General features: G+C 39.9%; 1 protein-coding gene across 1 annotated transcript; it reads right to left on the bottom strand.

Moving 5' to 3' along the window:
- Positions 1-142: 142 nt before the first annotated feature.
- On the bottom strand, positions 143-22,627 carry LOC135483162 (complement C3-like). The gene is made up of 38 exons (XM_064763778.1): positions 22,381-22,627; positions 21,347-21,513; positions 20,728-20,925; positions 20,423-20,493; positions 19,829-19,963; positions 19,282-19,327; positions 18,797-18,881; positions 18,148-18,247; positions 17,374-17,601; positions 16,558-16,758; positions 15,868-15,996; positions 15,472-15,537; positions 14,742-15,095; positions 14,214-14,288; positions 13,877-14,024; positions 13,546-13,704; positions 13,122-13,245; positions 12,344-12,569; positions 11,821-11,955; positions 11,077-11,154; positions 10,279-10,372; positions 9,548-9,649; positions 8,336-8,524; positions 7,898-7,973; positions 7,347-7,515; positions 6,477-6,548; positions 6,076-6,268; positions 5,626-5,855; positions 4,927-5,085; positions 4,360-4,568; positions 4,014-4,073; positions 3,441-3,531; positions 2,655-2,829; positions 2,146-2,253; positions 1,815-1,919; positions 1,429-1,512; positions 1,142-1,283; positions 143-812 (listed from the first exon to the last, which is right to left on the bottom strand). Exons 1-38 carry the CDS (start codon positions 22,437-22,439, stop codon positions 686-688), a joined length of 5,169 nt encoding a protein of 1,722 aa, XP_064619848.1. The 5' UTR covers positions 22,440-22,627; the 3' UTR covers positions 143-685.
- Between the last annotated feature and the right edge of the window lie 991 nt (positions 22,628-23,618).

The following is a 23,618-nucleotide window of genomic DNA, read 5'->3' as shown; positions in this document are numbered from 1 at the left end:
TGGTACAACCGGCTTTGGACTCACCCGCAGCCTGACACACCCCCGCGATCGCAGGTCAAACGAGTGAGACTGCGCGACAATGAGCTCGGAAATATAAGATGGAACCAGTCCATAGATTGCTTTAAAAGCAAACATGAGAACCTTGTATTGAATTCGTCACTCTTGACTAATTATCAATTTTATTACTGGTATAAATGTACAAATGAAGCATTCGGGTTGGGCGACATAATACTTGTCAGAGACAGCCTAGGCTCTCTCTCTCTCTCTCTCTCCCTCTAGCACGAAATAGTCAATGTTTAACTTCACACCTGTCCTGCACTTATGAAACTTGCTTCTTTTTGGAAAGAAAAAACCGGGAACAGCAATCATTAGTGTTTCGATAGTGAATAACATGATTTGGCCATGGCACAGGTAACACCAGCCTTAGTACATACCTTTAAAGTTAACAAATTGGCATTGGTACTAACAATAAGATCTAAGATTCTGCGCAACATTTCAGGAATATCATGGGAATATCCCTCGCCTCGCACACTCACTTTCAATATATTTTTCTTATTAATAAGTTTTCCCAAGTCCATTATGTATATAATAGATAATCAGGGCACATGATTGAATACACATATTGTCAACATTTGGCGGAAACATTTGGCCTGATCCGTTTGTCAAAGTCTTCCAAATCCAATGGCTACTGTCCACAGCCTTCTTGAATGAGCTTGTTGGCGAACGTGTTCAATGCCCGATTATATCTTGGTTTGTCCTGTGCTCCGTACCATTTGACTACGTGACTTGTCGAATCCAACACATATCGCATTCTGTAAGGAAAAGAAATTAACAATTGAACTAACGAACCAATTCGTACATATAATAAATCACAGGAAGTTGTCGGTGGAGGGCTAAAATAGATTTACTGATGCTATAGTCGGTAAACTTGCATTTGTCATGAGTTTCTTTAATGGTTAGAAGAATTTCACCAATCCATAGGCCAATCCATGGTGACATAGGGTGTTGCACTTGCACACCAACGAAATCGTCCTTTTCCATACATGTGCCCTTCCTCTTACTGACCTGGTTTGCACTCAAAATAACCTCTATACATGTGTGTATACGCATATATATATATATATATATATATATTACTTACGCTCCCCTTCCATTTTGATCCACATATTCAGCACCATCTTTTCCCATCACAAGATATGACGTTCCGGCCGTGAATGAGGGATTCTCACATTTCTCGTTCCAGACAAACTCTATTTTGTCATTGTTTGAATACACGATGGTCCCTATAAATAAAAACAAACCCATAAAACTTAAGTCACCCATAGCGCTTTTCACTTGAGCAATCAAACTCTCGATTGGTATCATCAATTTTGTCAGTTCCACTGACGTTCCAGAGGTATATATCAGTTCACTCTGAAGATAACCTACCGGCTTTAATGTTGAGTTCGACAGTTGCTTCCATTTTGGACAGAACTCCGCTGATCTCAGTTGGCCCAGCATTGATCTTGACGGCTGCAATGGAATGGTGAATCGTTTATAATAATTTTTATTTCTATTCAGTATCAGGCAAATATTACAACTATATACAGGCACAATGCGACCAATGAAATAATAGAGCATGTGTCAAACCAATAAACAAAGCTTACACGATGATTTGTTGAACTATTTCTCAAAGCCACAAGATGTCCTCGAGATGATGTCTTATAAACTGCTGTAATTCATATCAGTATCATATTGTAAATGGATGCTTTAATTGGTTCCAATAAATGGTAGTTAGCACCGGCTTAATAGTTCATGCAGTCTGCCATACGTACCATACTCATAGATGTTGCAGGCATCATTCTCGAGTTCTACCTTTGTCTTTAGGTGGGGTCGTCCCTTTCCTGGCAGCTTGAAACCCCAGAAGTCAGTACATGCGGCTGTTAAAAATACATGTAGATATAGAGCAAAAAATCAACTTTTATGTACAATATCACTGTTCTGACAAATGCTGGAAATATTTTAGTAGTGAGGTCAGGGAACGCCAAATTTTATTCCAAAAACATTGAATAAAATCAACTTAATCAACATAGCTCCACACTGATTACGGAAGCTGGATTTTATCAAATCGTAGACCACAGAAGTTTCATGTAAAAATGAACTCACAGGCCGCACACTGGCACACCTTCCGTCCTTCGTCATTCTTGTCACATATTGTGGCCAGGAGTGGACTATTCTGCTTGGGATGGTAGAACTTGGTACAGTAGTGTTGGTCTGAAACAAAATGGAAAAATTGCAAAAACAATGTACATGTATACGTAATGCCGGCTATCGTTCATCATTGTTGTAAGAAACTTGCAAAAACTATATATGTACTGAGGTGGTCGTCATCATTTCCAACAACTTGTAAATACTTAAAATGTTCGAACACAATGTAAACATTCTTTTCTAAATTATTGCAAGAAACTATGCAATGTTATTGCTCATTGAAATTGCAAAAAAAGAAGTTTGTTCAACACAACCATACGGAATGGGAAAGTGACTAGTTTTTATATCAGTTCTTAGAATATAGTTATGTTATATTCCTGGTTCGAAGTAACATAACTACATTTTTCCTTTTTCTTTTAGGGAAATATGTTTTCTTCTGTATCTTGGTATAATGGCTCAAAGTGTACCTGGCTCATAGTAGTCATAAAGTTTGACGGCTGCAGGCTGCACATCCTTGACGATTTGGTCTTGCGTGGCACGGAAGGTCACCGTAGTTGGCACCCCTTTCTTCACTTCTCCAATATACATCAAAACAGTGGATGATGCTACTTCGTATCGATCGATTTTACCTTTTCTAACCAGCTGAAAAATGAGTTTACTGATTTAAAAGAAAGGTAAGGTTATTGGAAAATCACGCTCAGCAAGAATAAAAACACTTTGAAATATGCATGAGTTCGAATAGTCATGGCGGGTAACACCATAACATCCTAATACGCATATTACAATGTAAATATGAGAGTTTGTCAAAAAATTATAGGAAGTGACTATTTGGCAAGCCCGACTTACCAAACAGCGACTTTTTCTTGTCCTGAATGGAGAGCCGAATTCATTAATATTAAAGTAAAGTCTCCAGCTCGCCAAACAGGGTAGATTTTTACCTGTTTGGCAAGCCCGGCTGGCCGTATAGGGTGGCTTTTTTTAGTGCTGTTTGGCAAGCGGCTCTCCAAACAGGACAAAAAAAGATGCCTGTTCGGCGAGCGGCTTGCCAAATAGACCCGGTCAAAATTATATTTGTTAGTGTGCATTCATTTGTCGAAGTTCGATTTTATGTCATATCATGCTTTTGTTTTTGTAACAGTGTTATCTTCACTGTTAAATGAAAGCAATAAACATTATACGACAACACCTTTTAGTTATGACTTTTCGTCCTTGTTAATCTTTAATATTAATTGGTATCCTTCACTTGTACTTACGTCTATTAGATCAATTAGCACAGGACTGAATCCACTAAATAGTGTTACATCCAATATAGACATCCCAACTTTCGGCCCTGTACCGATATAGCTGAAAAAGAAACAGGACACAATGTACAATCTATGTCATCAGGAAAATCATAAACGTGCAAGGCAAACAAATCGGACATTTATTTTGTTCCGACATTTATTTTATTCCAAACACATCTTTTGTTTTGGTCTTTTAATAATCTGACAGATATTAATTTCCATAAAAGTCACCTTCTTTTTATTTGTATTCCTCTGACGGAAATCATTCTCTAGGCCTGCTCGTGCACTCTCATGGCAGCTCCATTCATGTTCCCCTTTTATCTGTCAACTAATCTAACAGCTATCTTCTCCATACATTCCTTTCTTTACTTATCCGACAGCTATCTTCCTCCATATGCGTCGCTTTTTATCAATCTGACAGCCATATTTCTCCAAACGTTCCATTTTTACTCTGAACATATATCTTTCTCCATACATGTTCTCTTCTTCTTACTCATTCAACAGCCATTATTTTGATACCAATTAATTACAAATTAATCTCACCTGAATTCGATATTGATTTCATTAACAAACTTTTTCACTGCTGCACCAACGTCGCCACGTCTGCAATTGAGTAATAACAAAGAACCAAATAAATTTACAAATATATAAAATATGTTACAGGCAGTGTAATGTTACACTTTCTCGACCATGCAGAAATTTCTCACTTCATCCTTGAAACAACCTGTATTTAGTGTTAATGAGTCCACTTCGTATAAGTTGTACATGACTCAATCATTAGCTGAATCTTTATCCTCTGCCACGGATATAGCCCATGTTTTTTATGCTGAATCGAGTCGGAATTGAGCACGGCCAAATAACTTGATGTCAATATTCTTCTTGTACTTACTGAATTCCTGCTTTTCTGTCAACTTGCACTTGCGCAATTTCATTATTCAACTCCTCCACCGGTGCTTCGCCTTCCTCGCTGGTCACATTCAAGTTAAAGGTACAAACCTCTCCCTTTCTTTCTGGCGAGTTAAATTGACACTCCACTTGTACTTGTCCAATACCGGTGCCAGTAGCCTCCATGAAGAGTTTTCCATCAATAGGGAGGTCCTTCAAAAGAAAAAGAAATTGATAAAAATGTTGTTTTTCGCAGTTGGGTATGTGCTTAATATTGGAATGAGCCATATGTAAGTACACATGTATGTTGGAAAGGTTCAATGCCCAACAGACTGACAGAATATTTTCACTTCAATTTTCTTCAGAAACCAAGATTGAAATACAGGAAGGCAATGACGAAACCAATTTGTCCATTTCAGTGGCCTCACAGAGCAGAGAGGTATCCAGTGTTCCAATATTGTCTATACTTATGTCTTAAGGAAGGGACTATGTACATGTACGGGGATAGCCTCAGCGTTGGTGACATAAGTTATTTTGAATATATTAAATCAAGCCAAGGGATACAACTCACCTCAGTTATTGTGTAGGGGTTATAAGCATTGGCCTTTCTTAGTTGGAAATTCTGGTTCTTGTCCTTTCCTAAGATCACTCGTACTGCCATGTTAAGGTCACACCTGGAGTCCGCGCTCAGGGCATAGTCACTCAGTGCCTCCAGCCCAATGACAGTATCCTGCAAGAAGAAATAAGCACGTACATAGAACAAAAACCCGTATTAGGATAGAGTACCAAGGAGGGATTAAAGAATCTATAGTTGATAGTCCCAATGTACATTGTATATACTGTAATTTCTAGATTTGTTATATCATTATTAGATTCTTCATAAAACTTTTTAACAATGAGCAATATAATGAAATGATACAGGTATAGTTGCATCCTGGCTCCAGTGGTTTACAATATACTCCGCCACTCGATATTTCAAAAACGTTTTACATGACAATAAAGGGGTATAAAAAACCTGAATCTCAAGATGAGGTATAGTTGTAGTGATATAGCTGTTACAATGAAATGATAGTTGTCGTAATAACTAATTGTACTCGAATAGAACCGTTTGGCACCTAAGCAACGACGGCATGTTTGAGAGATGAACGAAATTACCGTAAAGGCCCAGTTCCACTAAAGATAGTTTTCCAATGCATTCGATGCTGCGGGGAAACTGCGTTCTGCCTCAACTACTAATTGTGTGGCGTGTGTGTATCGGTAAAACTCTTACCGTGGTTGAGACAAAAGCTCCAGTTTTTGTTCTCTGGCGAATCAACCAAGAAGCAATGGGGCCCGAATATTGGAAATAGTCCTCTGCGCCGCCACCTATCACCAACTGCGCAAGAAGGGCGTATGAAGCTGTCTCAATGGCGCTTGCTGAGGGCTTGACTTTGTACCATGCTGGTGTGGTGTTCTCGGGAATGACTGTGCCGTCAGGGTTCCAGTATCTCATACCAGTCACTGAAGAAGGAATGAAGATAGAGCCTAAGTTCTTTGTTTTTACCCTTAAAAGTAGTTTAAATTTTAGAGAATGTTTTTTTATTACCTGTAAAAATTTCGACTCAAAAACCTTTAGTTCATGTTCCCGACAAGAATTAAATTGTTGCACATTTTTGTTGATCAAATCACAATCAAAGTTTTTTCAAAAGTTAAAAAATTTCTATGTTTGGGACGAACTTACCTGGGTCCATGTTAGACATTCCTCTAAGTTTCAGGTTAGCAGCATGACGATGTGGATTGTTCTGTAGAGCTAGTGCGTAGGTCAGGATGGCTTGTTCGTAAGGTTTATTCTGGGAGTTCCGGTTTCGCACTAGGAAGTCCACAGCACTACGGAGTTTTATGGCTATGTTACCTGATGTGATATCAATACCATCCTGGAAAAATAGGAATATCAGTATCAGCAATATACAGTTTATGATATTCAACCAATGTTATTTTGCAAAATAAGCACAGTTGGTGTCGTCATCAAAACTATTCAACTCATGCAAAATAACTACATGCATAAATACACTGTATATATGTTATCTATCAGTTTTCTAAACCTGTCAAATTCGTTTTGATATATCATGACATGCAACGTACCACAGCGCCACATTTGGAGATGGATTCCACCACAAACGCTGTAAATGTGACCGGATTCTTCAGGTTCTGACCCTAAAACATAAAAATAGACAAATGAAATAATATGAATAAATTTACTAAAGACTAATCAAAAAGAAAAGGCAACAGTCAAATTGTATCTTTACAGTCCATTTTACTCTTTATTCTACTCCCTCCTTTCTGATAACGTGATCATACAACATAATAAATATCTTATCCGAACATGCTCTTCCCTATTTGACCAATCTGACTGATTACATGGAATTTCCTTCAAAATTTACACCCTTCCTTTCAGTCATCTGACATGTTCCACTTTCTTCTACATTGTACATGGAAGTGGATATCTTCTTCATACGCCCTCCCTTCTTTTTACTCATTAGACAGATTATATCTTTATCATGACTTTTTCCGTTCATGTGCATGTGCTCAAAACAATCTTCCTTCATTAGTGTTACCTTCTTTTCACACTTCCCGCAATGTTCCCTTTTCAAGTACGTGATTGTTCATGTAATCAAATAAACATCTTCCTTCATTTTACTCTTCTGACAGATATCTTCCCCATTACAACTATTTTGTACATGTCATCAAATAAACATTCACTTTACCCTTCTGAAACATCTTGTAACATTGAGATAGTAATGAAGTCTTGTGTGAAAACTCATCTATGCTGACAGTTTATAAACCAATATGTGTTTTTTAAACTTTGAAATAGCATAAACATTGTCAAGCTTACCAAAGCTTTCATAGCAATATTTTGACAAGGTAGCTGGATTGCTATGAAGGTGTTGGTGAGCTTGACAATGCATACTATTTTAAAAATCAAAAGCCATTTTGGGTATAGTATATACATACGAACATGTCCGCGTGAATTACTCGCTGGGGGTCATAGAAGCTGCCATCCGCTCGTTGTGCATTTGCTAATAGCCATTTGATAGCTGCAACAGCATGAGGTGCCACTTCCTTGCCGACATTGGGGAACTGACTGGCCTGACAAAACACTTTTGCCACAAATGCAGTTAACCTAAAAAAGACATATTCACCATATCACACAGAGATCAATGGGAAACAGAGTGGCTATGTGTGCCAGCGTGGTATGCTGTCCAGTCATGTCATATTCCATCAGCGTTTTGTAGGGATGCAGTTGAATTGAAATTTCATTGTTTATATCAGGTAATAAGAACTTTGTCATTCCTAAGGAAAATGTTCTGGATGACTGATAGCGATTTTTACATATTGCTTAAAGACCAAGTATTCTTGTCAAGTTCAATTAGGGTTCATCCGTAACTGATGACTCGTAAATTGTGACAAGGGCAGTGGGTTGCTGTCAATTTATACATGAAATATATACTTCACAGGATTTTTTTAAATCAAGATTTTTATGCAGGTTTTCTACGTAAACGTACCATGCGCTACTGGATCTCTTTTGCCAAGCAGCATAGGAACCATCAGGGTGTTTGTAGGTCAGCTCCCTTCGGAATCCTGGGGGAAAAAAAGATAGTTCAGATTCAAAAAAGTGTGTTTCATTTAATCATATAAACAAGGGCCACCGTGTTTGTTTATTGATAACAGAACTTCGAGGCCTTTACCGCCTCTACAATCATCACGGGACAGTAAATCCAATACGACATGTTTATTTTTTATATGATTAAATCCAATGTGACACACCTACTCTACCCTCGAGATGCAGACGAACTCGGCTTTAGGAGACTGCCACAAGGAAATTTGATTCAAATTCAAATTCGTATCGAATTCCTTATGCATTTTAAAGCATGTTCTTCCATGGTTAATAAAAAACTCACTGTTGGACACGAAATGCCCTGACCACGAGTTATTGAACTTACCGGACAAAATGTGTTTATACGCAGTTTGTTCAAGTTGCCCTGTGAGTGTGTTTGTTCTGAGCATGTATCTTGTGGTGTAGACTAACGGACCCATATATATCATGGTCTGTTCCCCACAACCCGTGGGCTGTCTGATCTTGCTTGCCATATTCAGGTCTTGTGAGGGTACCATAGGGCCAAGAAGAGAACCTAAAAAATGAAAGTATATCATCATGTCATTTGTCACTCGGTTGTCAATGCAGAGAGAGTGATATCTTAAAATAATTAGCTCTTGCGTTCGTTGTCCGTTATTAACAAAATGAACGTGTAGGGTGGAAGGTCTGTCAGATAATTAAAGGAAAATGAAGGAAGAATAATGGGTAAAGAGAATGACAGATGTTAGAGTAAAGGGAAAGGAATGGAACTTGTATACAACGATGATAGGTATCAGACCAGTAAAGATAAAATAAGGGAATGTGTATTGAGAATGATAGGCGTCCGAGTAAAGTGGAAGGAAGGGACGGAAATGTGTATAGAGAATGATAGATGTCAGATGAGAAAAAGGAAATGAGGGAAAAGTATTGAGCATGGTAGATGTCAGATAAGTAAAAGAAAGAAAGGGAAGGGAAGGGAAGGGAAGGGAAGGGAAGAGAAGGGAATGCTAGATGTCAGATGAGCAAAGAGAACTGAGGGGAACATGTATGGAAAGTTATAGATGTCAGGGAAAGGAAAATAATGGGAACATATTCATTCGACCTAGCTTGCCGCCAGGGCTAAGTTGGTTAGCATGACCAAGAATATGAATGATTCTTTCTTGTGTGACAGAACACAGCTAGCGGATGTACAAACCGAGCTTGATTCTGGTATGACAGAACACAGGGGATGCAAAAACAGAGCGTAATTCTCAGGCTGGTATGACACAAGACAGCTAGGGGATGTACAACCCGAGCTTGATTTTGGTATAACAGAACACAGCGGATGTATAAGGGAATGTGTATTGAGAATGATAGATGTACACTCCTAGGGTGATCCGGGTGCGTTCAACGTTGCTTAACTTCCAACTCTGGAGACAAGGTGCCAACCATTGGGCCAACCATTGGGCCAACCATTGGGCCAACCATTGGGCCATTAAGGAATTTCTCCATGGCCAGCAGGTTAAGCCGTCCCACATTACTGGGGTACAGTACAGTAAAAACCAACCAGAAGTCTGAGATTACTTCACGCTAACCATACCTGATATCGAAACACTGCAGATCTTGGTTCCAGGAATGGCATCAGCCGGAAATTTGAGAGGGATCTCTATCGTTTGGCGCTTATTAGGTATATCAATCGCAACTGAAAAAAACGAACATGAAGGGTATTAAGTTGACAAGCACGCTGAGGTGTAGGGGACAGAATACCTACCCACTGATTTCGGCAATCCATGTTATCTCCAAAGCTGCTTATATATAAATACATTGAAAGTTCCATTCAGAATCTAAGGACATCCGAGAAGCATTGGCAGATTGCGTTTTATCAGTAGGAATTCGCTAAAGATTTAAGATTTAATCTAAAATATTGTTTTCAGAAATTACACTATGTCCTTGATCAATGAGCTTCGGTAACCAAAATGTTGGGACTGTGCGCGTCACTAAAGCGCCCTGGGAACGAGCGTGTTTTCGTTGCTGCGACTTGCGATCATGCTTGCGACAAGCTACATGTACAAGAATATCTCGTCCACAGCGGTCATCGCAGGTACCTGAGTCAAGAATCTGTGAACAACCTGCGATCAACGTCAAACCAAAAGATATCCGGTTTTACCCGCAGACGAGCGATTTCTTACCGCTTATCCAAGCAATTTTCCGCAGGTCGCAGCAACATAAAATCGCTCGTTTGCACAGTGCTTTAACGGTTCAACTCCAAACGTGGAAAGAACAAAGTTGCCAGGTATGGATTTCGTGGCTAAATAGAAGGAATATACCTACCTTTGGCTGAACCATCGCCACTGCCTGATCCGCCCATTTTACCCTCTGGGTCGAGTCGGGTCGAGAACGATGCGTATCGCGTCACTCCTTCCGCCTGTATATAGGAAACCGCAAAGTGTCAGGAATATCAATTTTAAGATATTTTTATTCAGAATTGATATACGTATTTTATAAACGATAGTAATCTTTCATGTAACTAAAATCTCTGGTAATCCATAAAGTTACTCAAAAAAGAAAAGTCTCATGCGCCCGGGAAGTAATGATATAAATAAAAGACAGTGTTTTTGGCTAAGAGAAGATTTAATGCATGACACCTTAACTCGTTTTCAGCTCTTCACATTTTTATCAAAGAATCAAAGCTGTAAAGAGCTGAAAACGTTAAAGTTAGTGTTATGCTGATATAAGCGGTACATGTAGGCGAAGGAAAACATCCAGATTATGTCGCCCTAAGTTTCTGATGACAAACCGCTACATCTGTGCTATCACTGCATCACAAATGCACTAACATACATTGTCAATTACATAGCGTGTCAATTACAATAACAATAACAATGTCCGGAATTTCTTACCTAAACTAGTCATCACCCAAACGATGTCGTAAGATTGATTCAAACCTAAAGTTCCCCAAAATTTCGACAATTGTAGTTTACGTATTTTGCGTAAGATTGATTACGCGCCTAAAATATTGAGAATTATAGTTTATGTGGTTCTGATATATTATACATTCTACCGAAGTGACATTTTTGTGAGGCCATCTGATTTATCCCCATGGGATTCCTTTCATGCATGTATACTTACCTCAGATTTCAGCTTCCTAACGACCTCGTCACCAGAAAATTGCGTTATGGCCGTGACGGATATGTCAATATCTCCAACCTGCCACCAAAAAAATAGGTAAGGTTAACTGATATGTGGGCACAAATCTAATGACACGATTTCTCACATACGTTTATGTATTGTATGAGGGAGATCAGCTGCAGAGTGGATAGTGTGTCGGGCTCATAATCAGGAGGTCGTGCATGGGTTCATTTCTCAAAAGGCTGACGCCTCACTCTGCATGCATTTTATTGATCTATCACTCCTGACAATAAATACGTATCAGCATTCCTGGCTGCGAGGTGACCCGTGATACACCGGCATCCTATCAACGGGAGGTGATAACTCCCAGTCACATAATAGGATACTGACTCCGGAATATTCGATTGTCCAATCTATTGTTCGGTTCACTATCAAGCACAGCATACTTTAAGTTTACTTACTTCAGCAACATCTTTATAGCCGTCAATGACTAAGCAATAATATCAGTTCGATGAACGGAATTTTGAGGAGTTTGGTTCTCAAAATGTTTTTTTCCATACCCGTTCTCTTCTTTTACTTATCGGACAGATAATTTGCAACGCTGGCAATACTTGCGAGAATTTCTCCGTCATTCGTAATTTCTGAGATCATTTAACTTCATTAAAATTTTACAGGTATGAGATATAAGAGGTATAAAAGGTATCATATTTAGTTTATCAAATTCTTCCCCTCCGAGAAGCTCACCTGTAGCGGGACGACCGGGAATGTAACTTTCTTTCCCGTCTTTGGCTCCAGAACGATCCTTTGCTTATTAGTCCTACCATTGTTGTTGCCAGCGTAACACAATTTAGATCTGTCGGCTTTCATCCAAACATTGGTCTGTAAGTGAAGATGATAAGAAATTAATTGACCTGCTAGTGCGATCTGGACCGCCTGCATTTTAATTCACTGGGGCCGAGTGCGCTGCTTCCTCCCTTGCTTTTCGTCCAGCGTGAGACAAAATTTCTCCGGTCTACTTTTAAACAAAGGCAAAATACAAATCGTCGTTATGGGGACCAATAAACATTATTTCAATATTTGGAATGCAAAAGCGACGGTCGTGGAGAATCGAGACGATGATCGACTTCCGGAGAGTTGGTCTAACTGAGTTTTATTCTATTCCACTCGCTAATCATAATTGAAAGTTGTTGCTAGCTTCTGAAAGCTGATTTCGCGCTGAGCACATCCATTCAGGGGAGAACTGAGAGCATTGAAAAACTATGCTCACGGTTATTCGGTTTCTGCCGAAGTTATACACCGTTGCTTTAACCTCTAGTTGTTCTCCACGGACAGCAGCATAAGGCAGGTCAGCATGGACAAAGAATTCCTTTTTGGCGGTAACGTTGATGGGCTTGGCGACACACATTCCAGCGGATTCTGACACACTAACCCCGGATATCACCCAGGTGGTAATAGAGTCGGGCAATTCACGCACTAACGTGTCTGTGTCGCCTCTGGAACACCAAAATGAAAGTGAATAAGTATAAGGTCAACCGACGCCATGGAATCATAGAGAGGATACGGGACTGTTATAAGCTGCGCAAACCTTAACGATATTTTATCATACACAATACTGAAAATATTTCCGTTAACGTGTCAATCTCTTATAGGCCTATGTATCAGTAATGTTTTTGTCAGGTGTTAACGTGACAATCTCTTATTAGTTATGTTTTGTCAGCGTTAACGTGACAATCTATCAATGTTATTGTCAGCGTTAACGTGACAATCTATCAATATAATTTTCAGCGTTAACGTGACAATATCTTATTAGTAATGTTTTTGTCAGCGATACCGTGACAATATCTTATTAGTAATGTTTTTGTCAGCGATACCGTGACAAGCATTAACGTAACAATCACTTATCCTCCTCTCTCATAGAGTCCATAGTACTGAAATATCGAAAACCTACATGTATACATGTAGGCTACTTGCATTGACTCAACCGGTACATGTAATTTAAAAACATCGACAAAGAATCACCGGGAAAGAATCGCTACACAACATACCGCATTTCAAATAATTCGTTGATCCAAGTCTCGGGGAAATCCTCTCGTGTCTCGATATCTAGGTCATTCTCGTTAATATCTTCCTCATCGTCCGCCCCACTTCTTCCCCTGGGCGTGTTTGCGTCTGAAAAAAGATCAGTAACAATGACGCCTTAGCGTTCTTTCACTGACCAGAGTCTGTATCAAAGGGCTTGCCTTCAAAACAATTACAGGATTGGGTCACAAAAAAGGGCTCTGAGGTTTCAAGAAGGAAAGTTGCCATTTCGATCAAGATTATACGCAATCACGCTTTCCATAAAACTGGGCGTTTTTCGTAAATGGGGACTCTAATGTCAAGACTCATGAATTGGTGTTTGACCCAAAAAACGAATGTTTAAATGCCCAATGAAACATATTTGGACCACTAGGAGGTCTTTTTACGTACTTTTTTCTAGCCGACAGCAATGGAGGAATGCATTTTTACAACCAGCATGGACGTAACCTTTTGCCTGCGCGATCGCCACGCACGATCTCTGGTCTCCCTGGACTTGTTGTTCGAAACCCGCTTCACAGCAGGCTCGGTTTCCTCCGCTGTATCTATTTACTATCAAAAACAAAAAAGCGCATAAGAGTCAAAATCCAAGCAATAATTACGTGTAGTTACATGTACTATCAATATTATCGTTCATTGGATGAGGGAAGAGTGCAACCGTGATTCGGCTGATCTATTGATTTACTATACCCTTAGAGTAACCAGTTATGCTCATATAACTTACAGGCGGCAATGATGCGGTCATTACTGTTAACTCCTCTTCGAACTCGTTCGACTGCTCGGCGCTTCCTAATCTTCTGCTTACATTCAGGGGACAGACGGCGGGGAGTTGCTACATTAACCTTGTTGGTGAGGACGTACAAGCCTGCATCCTGAAACGTTGTAGCACATCAATGTAACCATGTTTTGGAATAATCAAAATGATCCACAGATCAACACACTGAATATTATTTGCTTATCCTATCTTGCCATATGGAAAACGTTAACTCAAGAAATAATAACGGATGTCAGATTTAAGAAAGTTCCGCCCGAATTTTAAAAGAAACCCATTATATACTTACCCTGAACACTTCGCCGACGTTTCTTCCACTTCCTGGACCACAACCAAGATCCAGGTCCATAATTGTATTAAACATCTGGTGAAAAAAAGTGATTTCGTAAAGGTCACGGTTTTGGTCTCCGACAGTCAGCTAACACATGCAATATCCCAAGGCAGCTTTCGTCATTTGGCCTGTCAACATGTAACCGTCGGGTCTTGACACCATAGTCTATTTGCAGATTCGAGGTAACATAGACCAGTATCTGTCACTGGTGGGAACATAACACAGAAAGCATGTCGTATAAACTAAAGGCGGACCGAAAATCTGTGATTTAGCATAGTACATAGAATTGGGTCCTGGAATGCTACAAGGGGCAGTTTTAGGGCCATTGCTATTTTTCTTTCAAATGATAGATTCATGAAATGTTACCTTGATTGTTCATAATGAACGTCGAATCTATGATAACGTTCGGGTCAAGAAGACGTATTTCGTTGGATTTCGATGGACAAGGAACAAGCGAATCTGTATGTGAGGGATGTATATACGTACCCTGTCACGACTCAAAATGTCCCTTTCACTCAGTAAGTAAACAGCCTTGTCCACGCCTAAGATTGATACCCACGAATCGTCTGCGGACTTGATGGTCAACTGCACGTTTTCTCCAGGCCTGTAATCCTCACCATCATCGAGAGCATGACTCAACTCCAGCTCCTCTTCGCATGTTTTGCTAACGTCCATCACGAGGGAATCAGCTATCACTTCAGCTGGGTTGCCACTGCTGACGTAGTAGACAACGAGCCTTGCTCGTGGTGCCATTTGTGGGGTAATGTCAATGTTTTCGTGCTTGGATAAACCATTAACAGCCATGGAATGGATGCTGACTACTTTACCTCTTGCAAGGACCTTAAAAAGGAATGGTGTACACGGTTTAAAAGGAGAATACAGTATCGGTATGTTGTAGCTCAAATTATCAAATATATGTTTTCCCTTTAAAATTGATAACCAATTGAACGATTTCCGCATTTAGAGAAATAATCATTCCCCTCCTGAATTGCATTTTCAATTATTGGTATACCGACGTCCTGCAGGCCATGATATTAAATTCATAGCTGCAGTCAAAAAGATATGAGGCGAGATTATGATCTCTATTTTTGCTGCAATGCAGCAACTGGACACCCCAATGCGAAAGCTCGCACTACATGTATAGGTGTCTGTCTTTTTCATCACAATAGGACCTATGCTGGCTCATCCTTTTCACCGACTACAAAAAGAGACTTACCATAAACGAGACATGTTTATTGACATTTTCGGTGAAGTCAACACGGATTTTTAGCTTCCTATCAACCTGAAAAACAATATATTTATAGCGGAAAAATTACTCCCATTGCTTTCGATGTCTTGATGTATACAGGGTGGTCAAGAAAAAACGCAACCGGATACTTCCACTACCAGGGGGTTAAAACCATTGTCAGCAATGGATGGGGAATCTTTCTAGAAGAAGATTGATACCAAGATCGACCGATTCCGTTAAGTAGTTCTTGTTGTAGAGTCGTTTTGTAAGCAAGGTTGGAGTTCCTTGGCCTTGCACGACCTTTACCCAGTTGCGAATGGACACTAGGAACCTTGTCGACATTATCTCATCTGCGTGGTGTTGACTACCAAACTATCAACTTACCGGGATTCTCGAGGGGTTATTAATCAGCTGGATGGACAGAAAGTTATTTCGTGATGTGCTCTGCGGTTTCAGCGTAATTTCTCGTTCTGCTTGCTCTGTCGCCTCGATGTCTGGGTCATCAGTTTCCACCTGAGGAGAACATTTCATATATGAATGATAGCGTGTATTAGTTTATCATACAACTAAAGAACAAATAAGTAATTCGGAACTCATGATTCAGTTACAGAGGAACCCCGGTCGGCGACTGAAAGATAAAAAAACTTCTAAGTCCAAATATTTTTTTTCACTGTTTTTTTTCCTGCTCAAAATCAACCAACATCATCAGTCCCAGAACTTTTTTGACTTTGAAAATTTTTCAAAATTTTGAACTGACTGAAATATGAAGAGTCCAAATAATTTTGAACTTATGAAAAAGTTCAACAATTTTGGTGGGAAAACTTAATCATGCATTTTGTCCCCGGATTTTCAACTTCGCTAACGCGACCACCCCGATAACGCGACCATTCAACCTCGGTCCCATGAGTGGTCGTGTTACCGAGGTTCCACTGTATGTATATATGGGCTCCAACCTGTTGCAAATTAGTACATGTAGTTACATTTTCGTTTTTGTTTTATAGACAGAATTTAGTTAAACTCTGGTTTTATCAATTTGTTCGTTCCTGTGGTACTAGAATTCTAGTTAATTTTTACCTTAATCCGGAGATCTTCCGTATTGGTAGGGACGTCCAACGTAATTAACCTCCAGCCTTCCTCATCGGTTTTGAACCTCTCGCTCTCGGCATCGTTCCGGAAGACATTCACCCGATCATTGCGGCCTGTCTGTTTTGCTGTCGCGGAGACTTGCATATCAACGTGTGCAGCGACTTCACCACTGGCATACCTAAGGGAAAGCTGGAAGGCAAACAATGCTAATGATAGATATCTATTAAAGTTTGGGCCCGGTTTAAAGGATGCATATTACAATTTGGGCCCGGTGTAATGTTTTTGAGTGTTTCTATTTTTGAGTGTTTCCCCTCATTGTTTGGGAACGCTAAAAGATAGCTTGACAAGTTTTTCTGTGTTTCCCCCTATTGAAAAGTCATGGTCTCTCTAGCTGCCTATTGTTTGGAAACACTGACACATGGGAAACAACCACAGATGTTACACCGGTTTAAATGCAGTATGGTACCACGGACTTCCATAAAAAATACAGTAATATAAAAGTCAATGATCAGGCCTATGACTTGTATGCATATTATAGGCCCGATCGCTGACCTCGAAGAAAGGACTTTGCAGTTCTTTGAAGTCTATATAGAACAGGGTCTGTGATGCTACCGTTTTGGTGTGGTTTTTTTATACATGTAAAGTAGCGTGGAGTGGCAGCAAAAGGAGACGCGGAAATTTGACCTTCCATCTGGAGACGAGCAATACGAATCCTTAACCAACACGAAAATGCCTTTAAATCACTGCTATTTAAATTTTTGTATATGTTGTACATTTAGATAATGACACACCATTACCACTCACCTTCAAGTTATATGGTAAACCAGGTTTAAAGTACTTGGTCGTCCTGTCAAATGAAACCACGTAGGGTGAGTTCACAAACATCGCCGAACTATCACTGTTTGTCTCTTGCTTTCCGGAGGCCTCCTCGGTCACTGTGGCTTCTACAACAAGCCGGGATCCTACATCAGGGAACCACTTGTCTCTAAATTCAGCCTTGTCTAGAGCCACCGTTTTTTCACCATCGAAATCCTAAAGAGCAGATAGTTTTTAAAATAATGCATTTTTTTAAGAACAAACTAGTACCGGAAAGGTAGTCCTCCCCTTGTCCAACATGTCATTTCAATTCAAAATCATATAAATTCCCAATCTATGGCGAATCAAAACATAACCAGGATTGTGCAGTATTGGGTGTGCTATGTTAACGACAGACTTTTAATTAGAACACGAACTTTCGAATTTCAAGGAGTTACATGTACATGTTGCCATGCCTTTTTTTATGCACGTGTCCTTTTTTACTCAACTGACATATATCTTACGTGTACATAATTGCCAACACTGTAAGTTTACACATCGGATAGACATTTTTCCTTTTACCCTTTTGACAGTTATCGTTGTCCTGCAAATTTCCACGGCACAGTAGTTTAAACCTGTTCTAGGGAACCGCTCTTGAATTAAGTATGTCAGTTTGGAGGGTCACAATGTTTAAGATGGCAGAAGGGTTGTATTGTGATGAGAATGATAAGGTAGCGGTGCAAATTTGTGTGTACTCAGACTCCCCTGGTTTTCTAAACTTACCCCGAGCGTCTTTATGGCAATAGTATGACTACTACCGTCCTTTTTAACCAAAGAGAACACTATGGTCACTCGTCCTTTAACTTCTTCCTTGTAAACATAACTTAGTGAGAAAAGAAAATTTTAAAACAATTAATCTGAGAAAACTAATATCAACTGACGTCATCGAGCGATCTATCAAAAATGTACTCAGTTTTTGTTTGGATTGCTTTTCTGCTCGAACTGTAATATGTACACCTGAATTTTCCTGTTACTGTGCACGATGTGAATGTTGTTAAAAAGAAACAGCAAATCCTTAAGGCCTGAGTTTTGCCCTTCAAGACCGGAGTTTGGCGTTCCATGACCGGAGTTAGCATTCTGTGGCCTGAATTTGGCCGGCCCATCATGGCCGGAAGTGGCCCTTCCGTGGCGCTCAATGGCCAGAGTTATGCGCTTCAAGGCCGGAGTTTTGCACTTATGGCCGTGGATTGGCCCTTTATGGACAAAATTTGGTCGATCATGGCCGGCATTAGCCCCTTTCTGGCTTGAGTAGCGGTCCATGGCTGGAGTTTGGTGCATTATGGCCGGAGTTGGGCAATTTTCGGCCGGAGCTCAGAACAACGAAACAGGGGATCCACACAGCTAAATGAGATTATTTGAGTAAGAAACTCACTTGGCTTTGACAGTGACCTGAACTTCTATGTCGGAACGCAGGATGTAATCTGGGGTCTTGATGCCAACCGAAAATGTGGGTAAAACTAAAAGTGACAAAGAAATATAAATTAACGACATGGTAGTCATAAAATAAAAACATCTATCATGCTTGTTCGGCACTGAAATCGTCGCAATGGTTGAGTCGAGGACTTATGATTGTCTAAAACGCAACCGAAAGTCTCAAAAGCTGCTTTCGGAAAGAGGCGAATGTATTCAAACGAGCTCAGTAATAAATCTTGGACGGGTTGTGTTTTTCTTTGACCATGGTTAAATTTGAAATTTAGATAATCGTTTCAGCCCAAGGTGGCAAAGGTACCAGAATGCCGGAAAAATAATATTGATGATGACGGATTGCCTCAAAATCTCAAATTCGACCATCATAACTCTCGATCACGGACGGATTATAGATGAATAGGGTTTATAAGTCTAGATAAATCCGCCTACCATATTCTTTAACTTCGAAGGCCACACCTGAGGTCAATGCCTGGGGCTGAAAAAACGAAAAAATGCTAATTTCAAGGTTATTGTATTTTTACATTATTTGCTTCCCATCTCAACGCGATTTCTTACGAATGAGCATGTTCCGAACCGGGCTCGACTGAAAAAATAAAACATGTACATGTATGTAGCCTGAAGATAAAGATGGTATTCAGATTATGATTATCATTGGAATAGGGAGTCATATTATTGCGAAAGTTCCTTTTACAAAATCCTAAGTCGTAAGCGACCGAACTTGTCTCCCAAGACTTGGATATCGAAAATGATTTTTCCTCCACTGACTGGGAAGTACGAGTAACACTGCATGCATTTTTTAGGGCGATGTGATTACACTCGCTCGAAAAAACTCCTGATGTATTTGATTCATCATCCCCATTTAGAATAAGTACTTTAGGGACGAGCTGGTCGACTGCATCCGGAGTGCATAGCTTGTAGCGAGGCACGGTTCCTTATCTCAAGTGTGCCTCAACGCTGAATGTTGTAATCTCCCTACCTGGAACTTATTTTTGTACGATGCCCTGACGCTCCAATTTCCAAGGATGGTAACATCTGGGAGCTTGACCTTCTTGGAAAAGAAACCTTTCATCGCATTGCCTTCGAATCGCTTGAAGATGGTTTGGTTAGGGTTCTGAAGATTGATGATGAGACAGTTTTGAAAATGATATAAATACACATGAATGATTACTTTGTACGGAGGTAAGGCATGGGAACTAAGAAGGTTGGCTTTTAGACCAACTTTAACCCGGGTTTCAATTGTATTGTCATAGTTTTACTCAATTGACGAAATCAAAGGATAGTCACGGATGGATCCATCCAATTTGTAGATCATGGTGCATAGCATTTTGTACAGCCATGTCATTCTATAAAGTTGTCCGACACCGTATGACGATACCTACATAATTGTGCAGTTTTATAATTGCAACTTTAGATGATAAATGTCATAAGAAAGGAATTGACAAGACCACCCGATCTGCAATACATTGTATTTCTAATGCCGCCATTTGGATGTCTTTTTCTTCTCGGTTTCATCAATCATGGATCAGTAGGTCGTCAATAGGTTATGGACTCCGTTTAAAATCTTACATACCAAGATATCCATAGTAAAGTTTGTATTCGCCGGGAGCAAGTCTGGGTTGAGTGAAATTGCTCGGATGGCCACTGGAAATAAAATGGTTCACTTCAAGCATATTGCAATACAAAATTGGCATCACGGTATTTTTGGCGGGCTGACGCTGACGCAATACACGTATCAAGGCCATCAGAGGATTTTCCGCACTGGATACACACGGAACATCAATTAGCAAAACAGTTCTTGCAATTCTGATACATGCTTCAATATTCGATAAGAGTTTCGTAACAAGCTGGACACCATGACAGCAGAAAACCACCTACCGTCTTCCTTTGGTTTGTAGATAGGCTTGTCTGTTTGAAGAAAGAGGTACCCCTTGGTACCAGTCAGGAGGACCACAGCTTCCCTGTTGAAGTTGAGAGGATTGCATTGAACCTTCACGAAGACGTAATTCAAGGTCGACAAGGACCCTCGTACCAAATCTGTCAGCCTCGTCATCACGTAAGCCAGCGTCTGGGTACCTGAAAAATTATATTAGGTAAAGATGTCTTCAGCGCCATCGCACCGAGCCTTTAAAGGTCCTGTTCGATCGAAAAAAATAGTAAGCCCCTATATATTTAAAAAAATAGGTGGTGTTGTTTCAACCGATAGAAATATCGTCTATCTAAGAAATATTCATCTTACTGTGGCTGTGTTTATTTCGAATCGGCATATAATTATGCGGATAAAGCCGGCAACGGTTACAGAACCGTAAATCTATGCTGATGACGACGACGACGACGACGACGACGATAAGGCGCATCACGGGTACACTCTTACAAATAAAGGTTTTTGATCTCCTGAAAATGTTTTAGGGTTTTTCACAAACACTTCGAGGTTTTTCACAAACTCAAAAACCTTTCCAAAGCCCCGACACTCTTTTTCAAGAGTGTATAAGCTTACCAGGCGCTACCATCACGTTCTTGACTGAGAACGTCTTGTCCCTGTCAGGATAGTTCTGAAGGGACACAATGCAGGGGACTGGGGCGCCACCGCCGCTGTAGTCTATCATCACTTTCTCCAGCGAGTCGAACCTCATTAGATTTGGAAACACCACGAAGATAGTGGGCCTGAAACAATAATGGAGAAAAGATAATGAAACTTGTTCCTGGTGCATTTCTTCTACGAAGTTCTTTTTTTTTTATTTGGCGAGACCCAACTTTGATTTCTAATTGCTGTAGGATCCTACGTTTAACCCTTAAACAGCTCTAAGTCTCATCGTTCCGGGACAAAATGTACCTCAGCGAATATGGATTTCCACAATACGTGTACCTTCATTCGGGCAATAAGAACTGGCAACACGTACTCAGCATATCAGGAATTTGTAGAAAACTTCCATACAACCACCTTCAACGATGAGATTTTTCATCCGATTTTCAGACTTGAGTCGCGAATATCATTTGACATTTCCATGGCCTAAATTAAAGAGTATAATAGGCCTAAACACATGAAGAATATTATCTTTGAAATGATAATTAAATTGACCTAGACGGTACACCAAAATCATCCAGACCTCACCCCGACAATATAGCGCTTTGAAAATTCGGGCTAAATTGTCAGTTCAAAAGGTTGTTACATGTACCTTATTTTTAGTAAAAAAAATCAACAACAAGAAGTTTAACCCGTGCAATCGATCTTAGAGTCTATAGTTATCCAAGTATGGATTGAGGAAGGTGATAGGCGAGGGGCAACCAATCAGTTTCGTACCATCTCTGCAAATCAACCTGACAAAGAGTAAGTTCAGCCCCGGCCCTGTCTGGGTATCCAGAAGACCTGTACCATGTAAAGGCCTATGGAACAAAATTAATAATTGTGAAATGCGTTTTGCAAAGTGCGTGAAATGAGATGGGTTCCTTGCTGTTGAATCTGAAAACGTAATTGTATATATGAACAAAAGTCGAGTATAAATAATGTATTAGGCTATACAATGTACTTACCCCTGAGCTGCTACCAAAGTTGCCGCAAAAAGGGCTCCCAATGCCCGGAACAACAGCATCTCGACTTGGCGGTCTATACGGGATAGAAGTGTCGATGCTTTGGTTGGTAGAAATAGCTGCAGAGCTCCGAAATGTGGCAAAGGGAAGGTTGCGCACGCGACCGAAGAGAGAAGAAGACCAAGACGCGAAGTTTTTCTCCGTGTCGCCAGAGAGGTGAAGTTCGCGAATGTTCGAAATAAAGTGATTGTTCTTGCGCCGACCAGTTCTTATAACCGATATTTTATTATCAGCAAATTATTATCCCGGATCTCTTGTCACCATAAATTTACCAGGAACTCAAACATGTGTTCAAGAGTTTAAAGTCAAAGTCGTCAGATAATTTGGCCTAATTACCTCAATTTCTTGTTTACTATACCCTATTTCGAGGAAGGTCTTTTGTTTTGAGATAAATAACAGTTTTAGATAATCAATTGCGTATGTAATTAAAAGGTATATGCAATACAATGTACACGGTATCAACATCTGTGATAGACTCAAATTATGACTTTCATTTATATACACCAAAGGAATCTTCAACCAATAAGTCCGTAAATAGTAGTTTACATGTATATAAATCATGATGAAGTTTACGACTTGTGATGTGCATGTGATTGTACTTTATCACAAGATCCTCTTAGAGACACATGTTATGTATGAACCTCTCTTACAATGTAACTCCCCTAAAAGATATCTTCAATTAATTCCCGCGACCTTGCATTCAGAACTCAGTTCCCTCGAAATATGTTTCGACAAAACTCTTACCATTTTACCTGGCCATAACTATGTATCATTCATAATATGCATATGAGTCACATTTTTAGGATGTATAGTTCATGTCATACCCGATAAATCACAAAGCTCCTGACGGTCCTTCCAGTGATATCGGTATGTATCTGGAACTCCTGACACGGACTTCGAATGTATGATATATAAGTCCATGATACGACCAATTGCAGGACTGTCTCCGGGCACCCTGACCACCAATGTTTTGGCATCTTATTAAGAGTTATACAATACATTTAAAAGGAGTATAAGACCATGAGGTTCCGGGTATTGTCCTGGATGATGCTGGGTTCTTTACAATATGAAATGCCCTACTTTTAGATGCAAGGAACAAGACAAAACTTATTTAGTAACTATAGAAAGAGTATTTATTCGAAATAGTTTTTTTGAGACAAAACTTGGTGCATTATTACTTT

This window comes from Lineus longissimus, chromosome 2 (assembly GCF_910592395.1).
Source record: "Lineus longissimus chromosome 2, tnLinLong1.2, whole genome shotgun sequence".
Taxonomy (NCBI): Eukaryota; Metazoa; Nemertea; class Pilidiophora; order Heteronemertea; family Lineidae; genus Lineus; species Lineus longissimus.
The sequence above is the reverse complement of the archived record's forward strand: the minus strand, read 5'-3'. Positions and strand labels throughout refer to the sequence as shown.